At 41.2% G+C, this 14,141-nt stretch overlaps 1 protein-coding gene across 3 annotated transcripts in view; it reads left to right on the forward strand.

Moving 5' to 3' along the window:
• cpne5a (copine Va) overlaps positions 1-14,141 on the forward strand; it is a 60,418-nt gene that overhangs the window by 2,554 nt on the left and 43,723 nt on the right. For 2 of the 3 annotated variants that reach the window (XM_077003733.1, XM_077003734.1), the window contains exons 2-3: positions 9,347-9,387; positions 10,215-10,261. In XM_077003733.1, coding sequence (XP_076859848.1) covers positions 9,347-9,387; positions 10,215-10,261 — 88 coding nt within the window. Of the gene's footprint in view, positions 1-5,986; positions 6,097-9,346; positions 9,388-10,214; positions 10,262-14,141 lie in introns of all 3 variants that reach the window. The other variant, XM_077003735.1, reaches the window with a different exon arrangement.

Genomic DNA, 14,141 nt, shown 5'->3' on the forward strand with positions numbered 1-14,141 from the left:
AAACAATTGTAAACCTTCTGGTAGATGTAATGCAAAGTACATGATTGATATATAAATGCTGAATCTCCCATCCCCCTCCAGAGGAGGGTGTATATGGGCTACGGAAGAGTGTGTGGCAATAGGCTTAGTGTTCTCAGATGTGAGAGAAGAAACAGAGACTGAATAATTCATGTGCTTCCTGCATGAAGGTAAAATGGAGCATAATGATGAACTCTAGGTTGGTGCACTTTGGATCGACTTGGTATACTGTTACTCTGACCTTTGACCTGTATCTTCACCCAAATGCAAAACTTCTAAAAGATACAGGCAGAACAGCCAAAGTGGTTTCAACTCAACTGTTGTTAATGGATTCAGTGCCATCATGTTGCAGCAGTCCTGGAAGACCTTGGGGTCAAAGGACTTTCTAATGACCTCTTCAACAGTTGTCCACAACAGATGAATTAGAGCTTTTATGTCATTAAAAACATTACAACCTATATGTCACCAAAACTAGTGGATGGGCGAGATGGTTCCAGTTAAGTGGTCTCCGGTAACCGACTTTCTCCGCCTATCATCACTTGACCAAAGCGGAGGATGTGTTTTCAGTCATTTTACCTGATTCTATACCAAGACATCATCTTATACCAAGAGAAGAAACTTTGTGGCATATGTGTGTAAGTCTGGAAAAAAAAAACATTATCTGACTTTTCATGTTTTAGCATTTGTTAACATTTCCTGGCTACTGATCTGTCCCCCTGCTGGAACCACAGACATAAGTGAACTGGTTTCATTAACTGGCAGAAGAATGGAACCCTTATTGCCCTGTATGCCTTGACTGGGATTTGACACAATAACCTCCTCCAACTCATCAACTCACATGCTGTGTCCTATCATTTCCCCAAGGTTCAAATTCCATGCAGTTTAGACAAGCCCAGTCTGTTATTGTCTCAAGCACAGGAAAATGAAAGTTAGGAAGTCACATCAGGAACATGTCCTTTTCATAAAATTTTAAGTGTCTTTTTTCTTGCGGATTGCTTTGCCCCTGTGGTCATATTGACAATGGCACAGAGGGGCAGAACGTACATGTTGTAAGCTGCTCCCTTTGATTAAACTGAGGGTGCATGACATGTCCTCACCTTTTCGACTGAAAAATGTCTTATTGTGTAAGACCATGCAACTGCTGAGTAATATTTCTGCCTCTAGCTGATGTTGAGAAACTGGAACACAACACAGCAAAGGTGAATGCCAAGACGTTCCTTAAGGTGTCTGGGAGACATCATTTGCTTAGACTTGCTAAGTTTCATTGAATCATGGGATTCATTTTTTCCTCTGTATCCCTGATAGACATAACTAGATACCAATATGTACAATTATGGCAGTTATCTAATGCCTGCTGATGCACACAGTAAACACATTTTATTTCATTAGTAGTGGCCTTACAGACCAAAACAAACTGACAATTATATATTCCCTCTGTGTAGGACAGGAGATAGCAATATAATGGATTGGTGTCTGTTATTGAACCATAAGTGCTGAATACTGATATGGCATGTGGTGTGGACAATTATGTTGATTTGATTTATATTCAAAGGAGCAATCCATGTCATTATAGAGTGTCTCCTGGACCTCTGTTCTTATAATTCCCCCTAGGGATGAAATTAAATAGTAACAACAAGAATACTCTTAAAGGTAATGTAATTTTGACACTTAGCCATAGCATATACCGAGACATACTTCTCCCAGGTCTGGAACATCACACCGTGTGCCCCTTTGCTTATTAGCCTCACAGCAGAAGGCTCAGCAACTCAGTGGAGAAATTTCACTGCACCTTCTGGCAAATCCCCTCATCTGCCAGGGAGGCTCTGTTTCCCTGCAGGTTCTTGGCTGCCACAGCTCTGTCCATGCAGGTGTGGTGAACGTGACAGTACTTTGTCTCTTCTCTTCATGTTTTACTTTGTTTGCTGTTGCTGGACTGGACTGTTGCCTGAGTAAAACATTTAAAGAAAGCACTGCCTGAGTGACGTTATGCTAATAGCACTTCCTACTTCCCTTTATCACAGCACACGAGGATTTGGCCTGACGGTTGATATAGAACACGGCTTTTTTCACCCTACTGATTTCTGCTGTTCGCTTTATTTGTGAGCAGTGTCAATTCTAATTATGCCCAGACTTAATTACTTAGAATGGCATGAAGTGAGATGACTAAGGTTGCGTTCCACAAATTAACAACAAAAAAAGAAAAGCCATTAGTTGTTCCCTACACGTGAATGACAGAGATTGTCTTTCCTCATGGGCAAATTTTTCAGACAAATGGTTATTGCACAACCTGAAATGCCATTGGTTCAAAGTGCCCTTGGGGGCATGGGATAAATGGAAGATTTTTTTATGGCTCAGTGGTTTTTAAAGACACGGTGCAGTTTTTTTGATCAGATGGGGTGCTTTGCCCTGGTTAGGGTGATGCAAGCCTGTGTTGAGCCATGTTGCTTTCAGCTGTTCTCTTTGTTCGTCAGTTTCATACACGCATCTCTGGATTCTCATCTGACCAACACTCAGTGCTGCTCATAACAGAGAAGTCCTCATCCAGACTCTCGTTATCAAGGGGTGGGGGCAGCGTGGATAATATCACTTCCAATTTGGAGGATATTTAGATTAGGAAGTGGAGAGCTTGGATGGGGAATCGAATGAATAATTATCCATGCACAAAGAGATTTATGAGAAAGAAAGAGAAATAGAGATAGATAGAGAGAATAGCACATTTCCCCAAGGGTGTGTCGAGGGGAATTCTAATCTCATTTTCAGCTGTGATATTTGCAGTGTGTTTAGTATTTTGCTGTATTGCCTATGCTTTTTCTTTTCTTTGACAGTTAAAAGGACTTGAAAGGAGGAACAATATTGTCATTTTTGACTTTGAAAGACCTGCTATTGGGAACTTCAATAATGCTTAATGACATTAAGCAACAGATCTGTTTGTCTCTCTTCCACATCTTTGAGGGGGAGCGTACATTAACCACCAACCAAATGGAGGTGAAAATCCAAACCAGCTGTGGGAAAGGTCATGGGTCACAGGGAGGGTGACACCACTCCTTAACTGGGCTGACATGTTGCACACTCCTCCTTTCTGTGCACAATGTGTGCTTGTGTGTTCTTTGTGTCGGTGGGATTCGGTGAATCGGGTTGTTACTTCACGAAAATGAAAGCAAATAAGGGCCCACACACCCACTTCCTGTCTGAAGTTCTGTAGACACTGCAGATCCTGACATGCCTGACAGTTCAGCAGGAAGTAGACTTATCATACATCAGGTCCTGCTGGCTGCTTATGCTTTAAATATGAGTGTAATCTTTAAAAAATATATTTTGTGTCAAATCCCAATGAACTCACAATCAAAGAAACTGACATCAAAGGATACTGATTTGTGTCATATTTTGAGGAAAACATAGAATATCCTGTCAAAAATATCTATTCACAGTCTTTAGGAAAGACCTCATGGGGGCTGGTGAAGCCACCCATTGGTTTGTGTAAACTGAACTGTCAGTCTTTGCAGTGATACTTGTTTTTGCCTTTTCATTTATGGATATGTTATGCAAAAAATACCATAGTCTTTGAAGAGTCTTTTCAATTAATCAATGACAATTATTTTTATTCACTCCTAAAACTTAAAGCCCCAAGGCTTAAGCTTAACCTCAGCACTGCAGACTCATGAATCAGAAAATGTGTGGCAGTAATTCCCGGTAAATGAGAGTCATTTATCATTCTACTGTAAGATTTAGATACTGTATTTGTTACCCAACACATTCACCAGCATGCATAGTAATAAACAACGGAAAGGCTAATCTTATCACTGGGACCTCATACCTTCGTCCTTCGGCTATTGTTGGAAACAAATATATATAGTTTCAAAACAAAATAGGTTAAGCTGTGTTTAGGGCTTAATTACTTATAAACACTGTGGGCCGTTGCCTAGTTGGAGAAGTGCTGACATTGTTGTTTCACCATCGCACTTCTGAAACTGAAGAGCACTGTGATGCACTGACCACTGCTCATCATCAAGAGAATGAAACCTCCTAATGGGAACTCCCCTTTCTGAAAGAAATTGCCATTACTCACACACACACACACACACACACACACACACACACACACACACACACACACACACACACACACACACACACACACACACACACACACACACACACACAGTCTTAATAACAGCGTGGTACGGTTGTAAGATGCTGGTGGGCGCTGCTGGGCTGCTCAGTTTCTTTGTGCACTCTGGGGAAACACTTCAGTTTGCCGTTTTGTGCCCTGTGTTTTATATGCCATTGATCAAATTGTCTTAATGATGAACTCAGTCCTACTGCTCCAAGTCTCTTGCGACAATGCGACAGTAGCACAATGCCAATCTACACTGACCTCAAAAGAAGGTTTTTTTTTGTTTTTTCAAAAACATCCTTTCTCAGTCTGATACATCAAGGTTTTTTACTTTTTTTTTATTTTACTTGTATCTTAACATTTCCCACTGGTCAGTTAGTCCTTATCCACCATGCTCCATTTCTCCATCTCTTGAATCATGCCTTCTGCCTCTTTGCACCAATAAGACATCAAGCACCTGCTGAGGAGGTTAAAGTCTATTTTGATCTCTCTGGCTGAAATAGCCTCTCCCTCTGCAAAGGTGCCAATTACAATGCCACTGGGTTCTTGGAGTGTGTGAATGAGAGGGGACTAGGATCACAGGTCCAGCAGTGTGAGACTAGAGGGTTGAAGGGGGAATAAAGAACTGCTTTGCCATGCCAAAACCATCCTTGACACAAAAATGTCCTGGAACATTTACATTTAAAACCCAACCAGAACCAAGAGTCACTTCTGAAACCTAGAATAACAGCTACAATACAACGCAATGCTAAATAATACAACACAATTTGTGAGCAATTACTAAACAAGACAAATGCAAATCTAAAATATTTAATTCAAGTGTTACTCACAATCAAGACTCACAGATGAGTCTTAAAGGATGGTTGGTCAAGCTCAAGTGGCTTGAAGTATAGATCAAGTCCTGACCATCACCATCAAGTAGAGAGGGAGCCGGTGCATTTTTGCTGTGTAGGTAAGCATGAGCTGTAAATCTGAAACAAGCAGCTAGAAGAAGCTAACAGAGTTAACAGAGTGGTATTGAACACCATCTGTGATCCAATGTTCTGGATTAGTTGCGAAGGCCTGAGGGCTTGCAAGGGAAGACGCAGCAGGAGCCCCTGGATGGAGTAATGAAGCCTGGACATGACCAGAGGCCAAACAAACACCTGGGTGGCCCCCCGAATCCTGCATGATCAAGTCAAGTTTTGATTAGGCCTGAGAATGACGACTAGTCATCCACAATTACGACGATGTTTCTCAGCATTCTCAGATGATCAATAATTTCTCAAAAGAGATTACCGGGTTCCTCTGAAGAAAGTGAAAAAGAAAGGAGAGGAGATGAGGAGAGGACAGACACTGGTTGATAGCTGATAGTTCTTGATGTGGGTTTATTTAGTATCAGTGCCACCCTGCTGGTCTTGGAGGCAGAAGGTATGTGACCTGTTGGAGAGATATTTATGATAGAAGTGATGAAGGGGAGCAGGTCCTTGGAAATTAAATGAAGCAGTGTGGATGGGACAGGGTCCAGTGGGCAGGCAGGTGGATTGCCGGATGTCAGCAGACTAAGAGTAGGTGGACGAGCACTGGAGGAAGGGATGGGGACACGAGATAGACTGATGGATCCTGTTAACTTTCTCCTCAAAGAAGGAGGCAAAAGTCTCTGAAGTTAGAGATGTGGGTGGAGGCAGAGGAGAAGGATTGAGAAGTGAAGGGAAAAAAATGGTGCAGAGCTTATGTGGATTAGATGCTGAGGTATCCAGTTTTTTTCTTTGTAGAATGCAAACTTTGCAGCTGTAACTTCTGAAAAGAGCTCGGAAAAGATCGAAGATCAAAATCTAGTTGTGACTTCTTCCACCTTCTCTCTGCCTTTCTTAGTTCCCTCCAGTTGCCCGGCAGGACATCAGTCAGCCATGGAGTGGATGTGGAAGAGCTGAACAGTTCTGGTCCCAGTAATTTATGTGGTCAAAAGAGGGCACATGGTCAAGGTTGGTGTTGGTGGGATTTTGAATATATTAAAAATTCTCAAACAAAATGTGTTTGAGTGAACAAGTAGATAACCTGAGCTGTCTTCTTTCAATTTATGGCTGGATTTTCTGTACTCAGTTAGTTAATGTTAATCATAAGCATATTAATGTCTCCCCTGAAGGGCTTAGTTTAAGCTCTCACAGAGAACTTCGGTTGTAACTGAAATAGCCCAGATCTTCTCCCACGCAGTCAAGACAGTGCAATCATGCATTTGGACATCAGACGTCTCTGCCCTGTACTTTCATCTAGCTGCCTGCTTGTGCTGGAATTAGAACTGTACGTTCCAATTAGACAATAACTACTCTTCATACTCATTGCTTCAAAATATATCACTCAGGTTGTAATTTGAGTAAGTAATCAGCAAAAAAAGCTAACATTTGTTAAACTATAATGTAAAAGCAAACATTTTTATACAGCCAGAAAAAATATAACTCATTTGTTTCTTCAACTCCTGCATTCAGTCTTTTACCCATTCATCCTTTGTAAAGTTCCTGACTGGCTTTAGATACAGTAATCCCTAGATTTAGGCATGAGGAGGCTTTGTGGATGATAGTGAATGTAAAATGAATCATAGAACATGAGTATCATCTTCTGTTAAAAAAAATTGCTAAAGAAATATTACAAAATGTGCCCTCACATTGAATTTATATGGTTGAAGCAGGGACTATTGTTTCATAAGTAGTGCAGAATTTTATTTATTGTCCTGGAGATTTGGAATATGCTTGAGGCCAACTCTTCATTATGAATGATATGTGAAGATTAAAGCTGCATAAGTATTATGGAATATACACCATGATGTCACCCAGATATATGTAGAATTATATTTAACAGTGCTATATCTTATGCAGAGTTAAGGTTAACAAGGGTTTAAGCAGTTTGTCTGCCAGCAACCAATCAAATGTAACTAAATATTGCACATTGTCTCCAAAATGAAACAACAGTACCAGCACGTGTGTCATCCAGCAGTGCTTTTATTTACAGACCATGAACATGTTTGATTTTGATAAGGGTGGACTTCAAAGGCAGGACAGGGGTCACATAGACCAGGATCTCACAAACCAGACTTTGTCCTACAAACCACTTGTGGCACTTGTATACAGTATGAACATTTGTAAATTATATGTATATAGAGCCTTTCAAATTCAGATCTGAAAGACATTCAAATCTGAACTTCAATAATTACTTGAGCTCATTCAGTTATCTCAAATGACTACAAATGACTAAGAATATGCATTCTTCTTATTAAAATGGCAGTTGGTTCTGTCCACAGATGAGCTTGTAAAGCCATCGAGAAGTAAATGAGAAGTAATTGAACAGAGAAACTATTATAAGAATATGTAAGCAAACCTTAAAGGGAGAATTTCCAAAAATGGCTTTATCAACTGAAACGTGTAAAGCAGATAATTTAAGAACAGGTAGCATTAAGCCAAATGCCAATGTTACTGATTTCTTTCACCTGCTAGTCTTCTAGGCTTGCGTGATTATTCACATGCTATTAGATGCTTGAACACTCCAGTGCATGTGTGGTTTGTACCAGCATTCTGTCTCAGCCTTGTCACACAGAATTGTTTTATGGGCAACACCATGAGCTTTTCAAACTGGTGTTTACCAGCAACAGATGGAACCGCCGTGTGAAAACAGGGCATGTGAAAAAAACAAAAAAACAACAGCGTAAGACATCGAGCTGTAACTGTGAATCTTGACTGCTTGTGTGGGTGGATGCATAGAAGCATCTTTTATAGTAAATGACATTTTCTGATGTTTACAGAACACAGATATGGGGCCCGAGATATCATTTCTGAGTACTCTCTCTGACCCGGATCTCTGACTCAGCGCGGCGTACCACCAGTGGTGGGATGGCTACTACACTGACAAGCAGGACTATAGACTGGGTCATGCCCAATATGAACACTGGAAAACATACATTGTCATATCCAGTATATGGCACAGTAACTGTCTGGCAGCAAAACACTGTACAATAACAATACTGTAAAACAGGCAGTGAAAAGCAATCTCAACATAAAAACTTCTTTTGCATTGTAGGTGACCAGAACATTTTGAATGCATGCCACGCTTTCAAGTTCAGTACCTTGTAAAACAATACATTACTCTCTCAACTGATACAACTGTTTCCAGATAGTCGGTAAGGTCATAATATGAATGCAGGATGCAGGCCACATGTTTTTACAATCTGGATAGTCCAGCCCACTGTTTCTATGAATAATGGGCTTGCGTGGAGAATTCCAGAGTTTGGACACCATTGTGATTTGGTCTTGCAGCTTGGCTGGCGCACGGTTGGTGCTGCTATTCATATTCTCCTGCCTTCAAGCAGCACTTAACTTTAGAGTCACCGAAGCATAGAAAGTGTGTGTCTATATGTGGGCACTCATGTGTGTGTGTGTGTGTGTGTGTGTGTGTGTGTGTGTGTGTGTGTGTGTGTGTGTGTGTATGTGTGTCTGTGACTGAGATAATAAGTGTGGAAAAAGCTTCAGTACTGTCTGCAACTCCCACACATATGGGGAATGAAGTCTTGAGCTGTGCAGTCTGCTTTATTACATAGGTGCGCTCACACACACGCACACACACACGCACCCACACACACAGACACACATGCACACACACACACACACACACACACACACACACACACACACACACACACACACACACACACACACACACACACACACTTACACATTCGCATACATACACACACACACACACACACACACACACACACACACACACACACACACACACACACACATGTGTACATGTGCATAGGCACACACACGCATACTCACACACACGCACACACACACACACACACACACACACACACACACACACACACACACACACACACACACACACACACACTCAAACACACAAACATACATGCATACACATACAACCTGTCCAATTAGAGGTTTGAAAAGGTTCAACAGAGAGTGGATTTTGAGTTGAAATTACTCCTGAAATTATATGAAAACAAAAACCAAAAGAAAAGAAAAACAAACAAACAAACAAAAACCAACAATACAATAAGCAGTGATAGGTTCATTAGACGGTATTGGTCTCTTTGCCTAAAGTCAACAATTGACTGTACAGTTACAGGTGACTGCAGACGATTTTAAAAGTCTGAACAATTTTATGTATATTACTGTGCTAGGTACCTTTACTGACACACACAATGCTTCTTTTCTCCAGAAACCTATTAGATCGAGACACATTCTCCAAATCGGATCCAGGTAAGCATTGCTGGTTTTTACATAAAATTTTCAAACACTGAAAAACTCATTTAGTTCAAATTTTCAGCCCTCTTGCTTGGTGCAGCCGAAGCACCGTCGATTGTAAAGGGACGTCCCCGCTCCTGACTGCACATGCACTGCATGCTTCAAACAAAACCTCTCGGTGCACTGCACATCCTTTGGACCCATGAGCTCCTCGAACTTCAGTGCACTTTTCATTGCTCTTAACAGCTATTCTGTCCACTCGGCTGTTTCCGAGTGTTCCCACATCGCGCATCACATTTGCATAGTAATGTGACAGTTTTTCTTCAACATCAACAGAATTCCGTAATGTATGCGCAGTCCAAAGTTGGTCCCTTGAATGCTAATGGGAGCTGTGGGAGCTGTGGGAGCTGTGGGAGCCATGCTGTTCTTGGCGGCTCTGGTTTCTTGCACTTCATCATGAGCTAGTGGCTCTTATGTGGGCACTGAAAGATGAGTCACAGTGGCTGGATATGAAAACACTGGCCCTGCAGATCTGTGTCATTCTCTGAACCCTGGCTCATTTTACTCTCTGTGTAGATAATCCATGATTATGTAATCTAGCAAGGTCTACACCCTAGTACATGATGTTTTGAAACCTGTAATAATGAAATTCAATAGAGAAGATGGGGAATTTACTTTTTGATGCAGTTTCACACTTTCTTATATTCTACTGTCATTTTGAGAATATTTGATGTAAATTAAATAAATGCAGGATTTTGTTATGAACCCTTTAATCTCTCTGGTGGTTCCCATTCTCTCTCTCTCTCTCTCTCTCTCTCTCCCCATCTGTCTATCCCCCACAGTGTGCATCCTGTATAGTCAGGGCGTGGAGTCGAAGCAGTGGAGAGAGGTGAGTGATTAAACAGCAGAACAAGCCCAGAATCAGCTGGGCCTTGAGCCTCCATAATTTCTGTTAATCAGCCCTGGATATTCCCTCAGTCCTGATCTACCCTGCCTCTCAGCCTCTCGCTATCTTTTGTCTCCCCCTGTCTCTCTTTCTCTCCCTGTTTCTTTCTTTCTTTCTTTCTCTCTCACTCTCTTTCTAGTGTTAGCTTTCAGGTGCCCATCATTTCCCATTGATTTCACTACTGAATATTCATATCTAAGCTCTTGGCACAGCGCTGCTCCCAAGTTATTGGCTATTAAGACGACTGCACACATTCTGATAGTGATTATCATTACAGTCAATCGTTGATGTCTGGCTAGTGCATTTGTAATGGGGCCTGGTCTCAGCGGTGCTGAAGTTGTGAGTTAGATAAGATCTTGGCAAGTCATCATAATGACCTGCTGGCTCTTCCTGCCAATTCAGTCAACGCACAAGGCAGAAAACAATTTTTAAAAACAAAAAAAAAGCAACAACACTGAGGGATCTAAATAGGATACTGCAGGCCTGTCAGATGAAACTGATGTACGCGCTTGATAAGGACATGGTTTTTATGGGAGACTCCTTAATTAAATCTTGCAGCAGACAGTACTATTAAGTATTAAGTCAAGACCCTGTAGACAGCATAACTCTCTTCTACCTTGATGACATGATGCTTTTTTTTACAAGGAAGTCAGCTAACAGCTTTGAGCAAATCGCTTCCTCAGATTAGCTGCACGGATGCAAGCTTCCTGTGTCTGCCATGAAAGAGGCTGTGACACCAGCAGTGAGGCTGCAGAAAGCGTTTATGCGAGGCAGGAATGATAGCATCATGTCTCCCTCTCTGGATGAAGGGAAGTTTGTCCATTCAGGAGAAGATAATGTCAGGGTTCTCTCTTTGGCACTGATGCCCCTTAATTACAACACTTGAGCTCAGAGTCAGCCAGACATGTCCACAGACCAGATAGTCCATCTTCATCCTAGCGTTGTCTTCTACTGTGTGACCACCTACCGCCTGCCAGAACACAACCTGCCTTCATTCTTTTTGCTCCTTTTGCTCCTTTTGCTGCTCCTGTTTCCTGTTTTTCTACCACTGCAACAGAAATGCAACACAAATCACTCCCTATACTTTATTTACACTCCCTTTGCATTACGTCATAAGCAGTATTCTAGTTTTTTTAGTAGCGTCAAAACAGAAAATAAAAAGATTTGTTTTGCAAGTAGAAATACATTATGCACCTGTCCCTGCTACATTTTACATTTGACATTTAACAGCACAAATGTGCTTTGTCATCTACTAATAGAACGTTTCCTAGCCAGTATTTAGATATATTAGAGTTCAAGATAACGTTGAACCAGAATACTGCTGAAATACAGGAATAAATGCAGATACCCAGAAGTTGTGCAAAATAAGCAGAAGCTCTATATCAGAAAACAAAGAGCGCAATATCAGACACCAACAATATCAGACACCAACAATATCAGACAATAAGTGCTAGTGTGTTCCATTGCTGAGCATTAGTATTCAATCTCTATAAGTGCAGGATCAATGGTCATTTAAATATTCCACAAATTGATGAGTCTTTAATCAGAATTTGAAGACTTCAATGACTCTGAAATTAATTTCACCATATGAGAGCCAAGACAGAGAACAGTCTTGATGCTTGTTTATCATGAGACTTGAAGCATGGTGTTTCAAGCTGAGCCATACTTGAGGTTTCAAAGCACTCGAGGCATGGATTGGACTTTAACTGTTGTAATCATATAGGGAGGGATTGATCCATTTTTGTCTTTCTAGGCAACTATCAGAGTTTTAAATCTGATGCAGACAGCTACTGGAAGCCAGTGAAGGGAATGCAGCAGTGGGGTGATGTGTGAACTTTGGAAGATTGAAGACTAGTCATGCTGCTGAGTTCTGGATCAGTGGTAGAGGTCTTATGGCCTGTAGAGGACTTCTATCACTACTACAACAGATTTCTACAAGTAGCAAGTTGAAGTAGTCTAGCTTTGGGATGACAAGAGACTGCATAAGCCACTGGGTAGCTTCCTGGGAGAGAAAGGGCCATGTCCTTACAAAGGTCAGGTTTCAAACATACACGTAAGTTGAGGACAAGTCGTGCCCAGGCTATGAGTATGTTCACCATCGCAATACTAGGGAGTTATCAAAATAAACACTGAAGTCAACATGAGGACTGGAAGTTTCTGGCATGTATAGAAGTTTGGTTTAGCTTGGGTTGAGCTTCAGGTTGTGAGCTGTCATCCATGAAGCAATGTCAGTCAAGCATGCTGAGATGTGCCTTAAAACCTTTAAAAAGAAGGTGGGAAGGAAAGAATTAGTTGAGTGTCATCAGCATAGTATTGGTAGCTATGAGAAGAGAAAAGCCACGAGAAGATATTATATCACCAAGAAATTGAGTATACAAAGAAAAGAAGAGGGCCTAGCACTGAGCCCTGGGGGACACCAGTGGAAAGTCTTCATGGATTGGATGTGGATTCTCTCCATGTTACCTGATAGCACTGGCCCTCCAGATAAGAAGTTTGTTTGTTTAGAACTCATAATATATACATCCATTTTATCCAGAAGATCCACGTTTTCTGTTAGAGGGTTCATAAAAATGCCCAAAACTAAAGTCTTCTAAAAATGTCTGAGAATTGTTACCTTTTCCTGCACTTAATTTTTTTCCCCACAAAGTATAAGTTTCTTTCTAAATGTCAAGCCCTGCATCTGAAGCCTTTTATCTTAACTTAGCTCTCATTGTTAAGCTTCAGTTTCCCCTCCAATCTGGATTTGCCCCAGAGTTGACCTGTCTGTATTGCTGCTGGGTGATGTTGATCTACTTTAGGTGAAGTGTGGGTTCTGGGTGTGTGTTCTTTCGTGATGTCAGGATGTAAGTGAATATAGCAATGTACTAGAAGGGGTGAAATTGATTGGTTGTGAAGGAACTCTCACGGAAGGCGAACATGACTGACAGCTCTATGCTCTTATGTGCCTTGACAAAATGTAAAATAACTCTCTTGTACTGGAGAAGGCTAATAACATGTTTGTGGTGCAGTGAGTCAAGACTAAAACTGGAAGTTGCCTGGGCTATTTCTGACAGTACGTCACCTCAATGCTTGTATCCTGCAGTGTACTTTTTCATAACTGTGCCTTTAGTGAATAGAATGGTTTTAATGACTAGTAGCAAATTAACAGGATTAACAGGAATATAATTATCTTAAAATGAAATCTGAGATTATGACTGACTCCTTTTAGAATGCAGAACTGATGCATGAATGTTGCCATGACATCAAAACCTCAGCAGCATCCTGGAAACAATGGACTCAATGTTGTAGTTTGTAGCAGTTTGTCATGATCAAATTACCAGTATGCAGTATATTTTCACTGAGATGGCGGAGTTTAGATATTACAAACACACTGCTAGTACCATGGACTAAGACACTAAAACTAATTATTTAGGTTAAATGAAGACATCTATCTTCATTTAAATATTAATAATGCCAGGGACCGTTGAGGCAAATGCACCCAGAGATGAGCAATGGAACTAATGAAACAACATGATAATGGGACAGTAATGGTGACTTAGTTGGTTGAGAGCGAGCATACATTTTTAAAGGATGCCTTAGTGAATGGAGATGAGTAGCAGTAGAGTGGTGCAGGTGGGTCCTCTCTCAGCTATAGAGCTTAATCAGTCTTGGGTGCTGTAAGTGATAAGCTCTCACAGAGCTGAATCTGGGAGCGTTTAGTTGGTCCTGGCCTGACGCCATCCAATCCACTCTCACTGACATGAAGCAATCTAACTTAGCCTAGCCTGGTTGAACAGGCTTGAGAGCACATCAGGCTGTTGTAGTGGCACACAGAGGCCTGAAA

This window comes from Brachyhypopomus gauderio, chromosome 4 (assembly GCF_052324685.1).
Source record: "Brachyhypopomus gauderio isolate BG-103 chromosome 4, BGAUD_0.2, whole genome shotgun sequence".
Classification (NCBI taxonomy): Eukaryota; Metazoa; Chordata; class Actinopteri; order Gymnotiformes; family Hypopomidae; genus Brachyhypopomus; species Brachyhypopomus gauderio.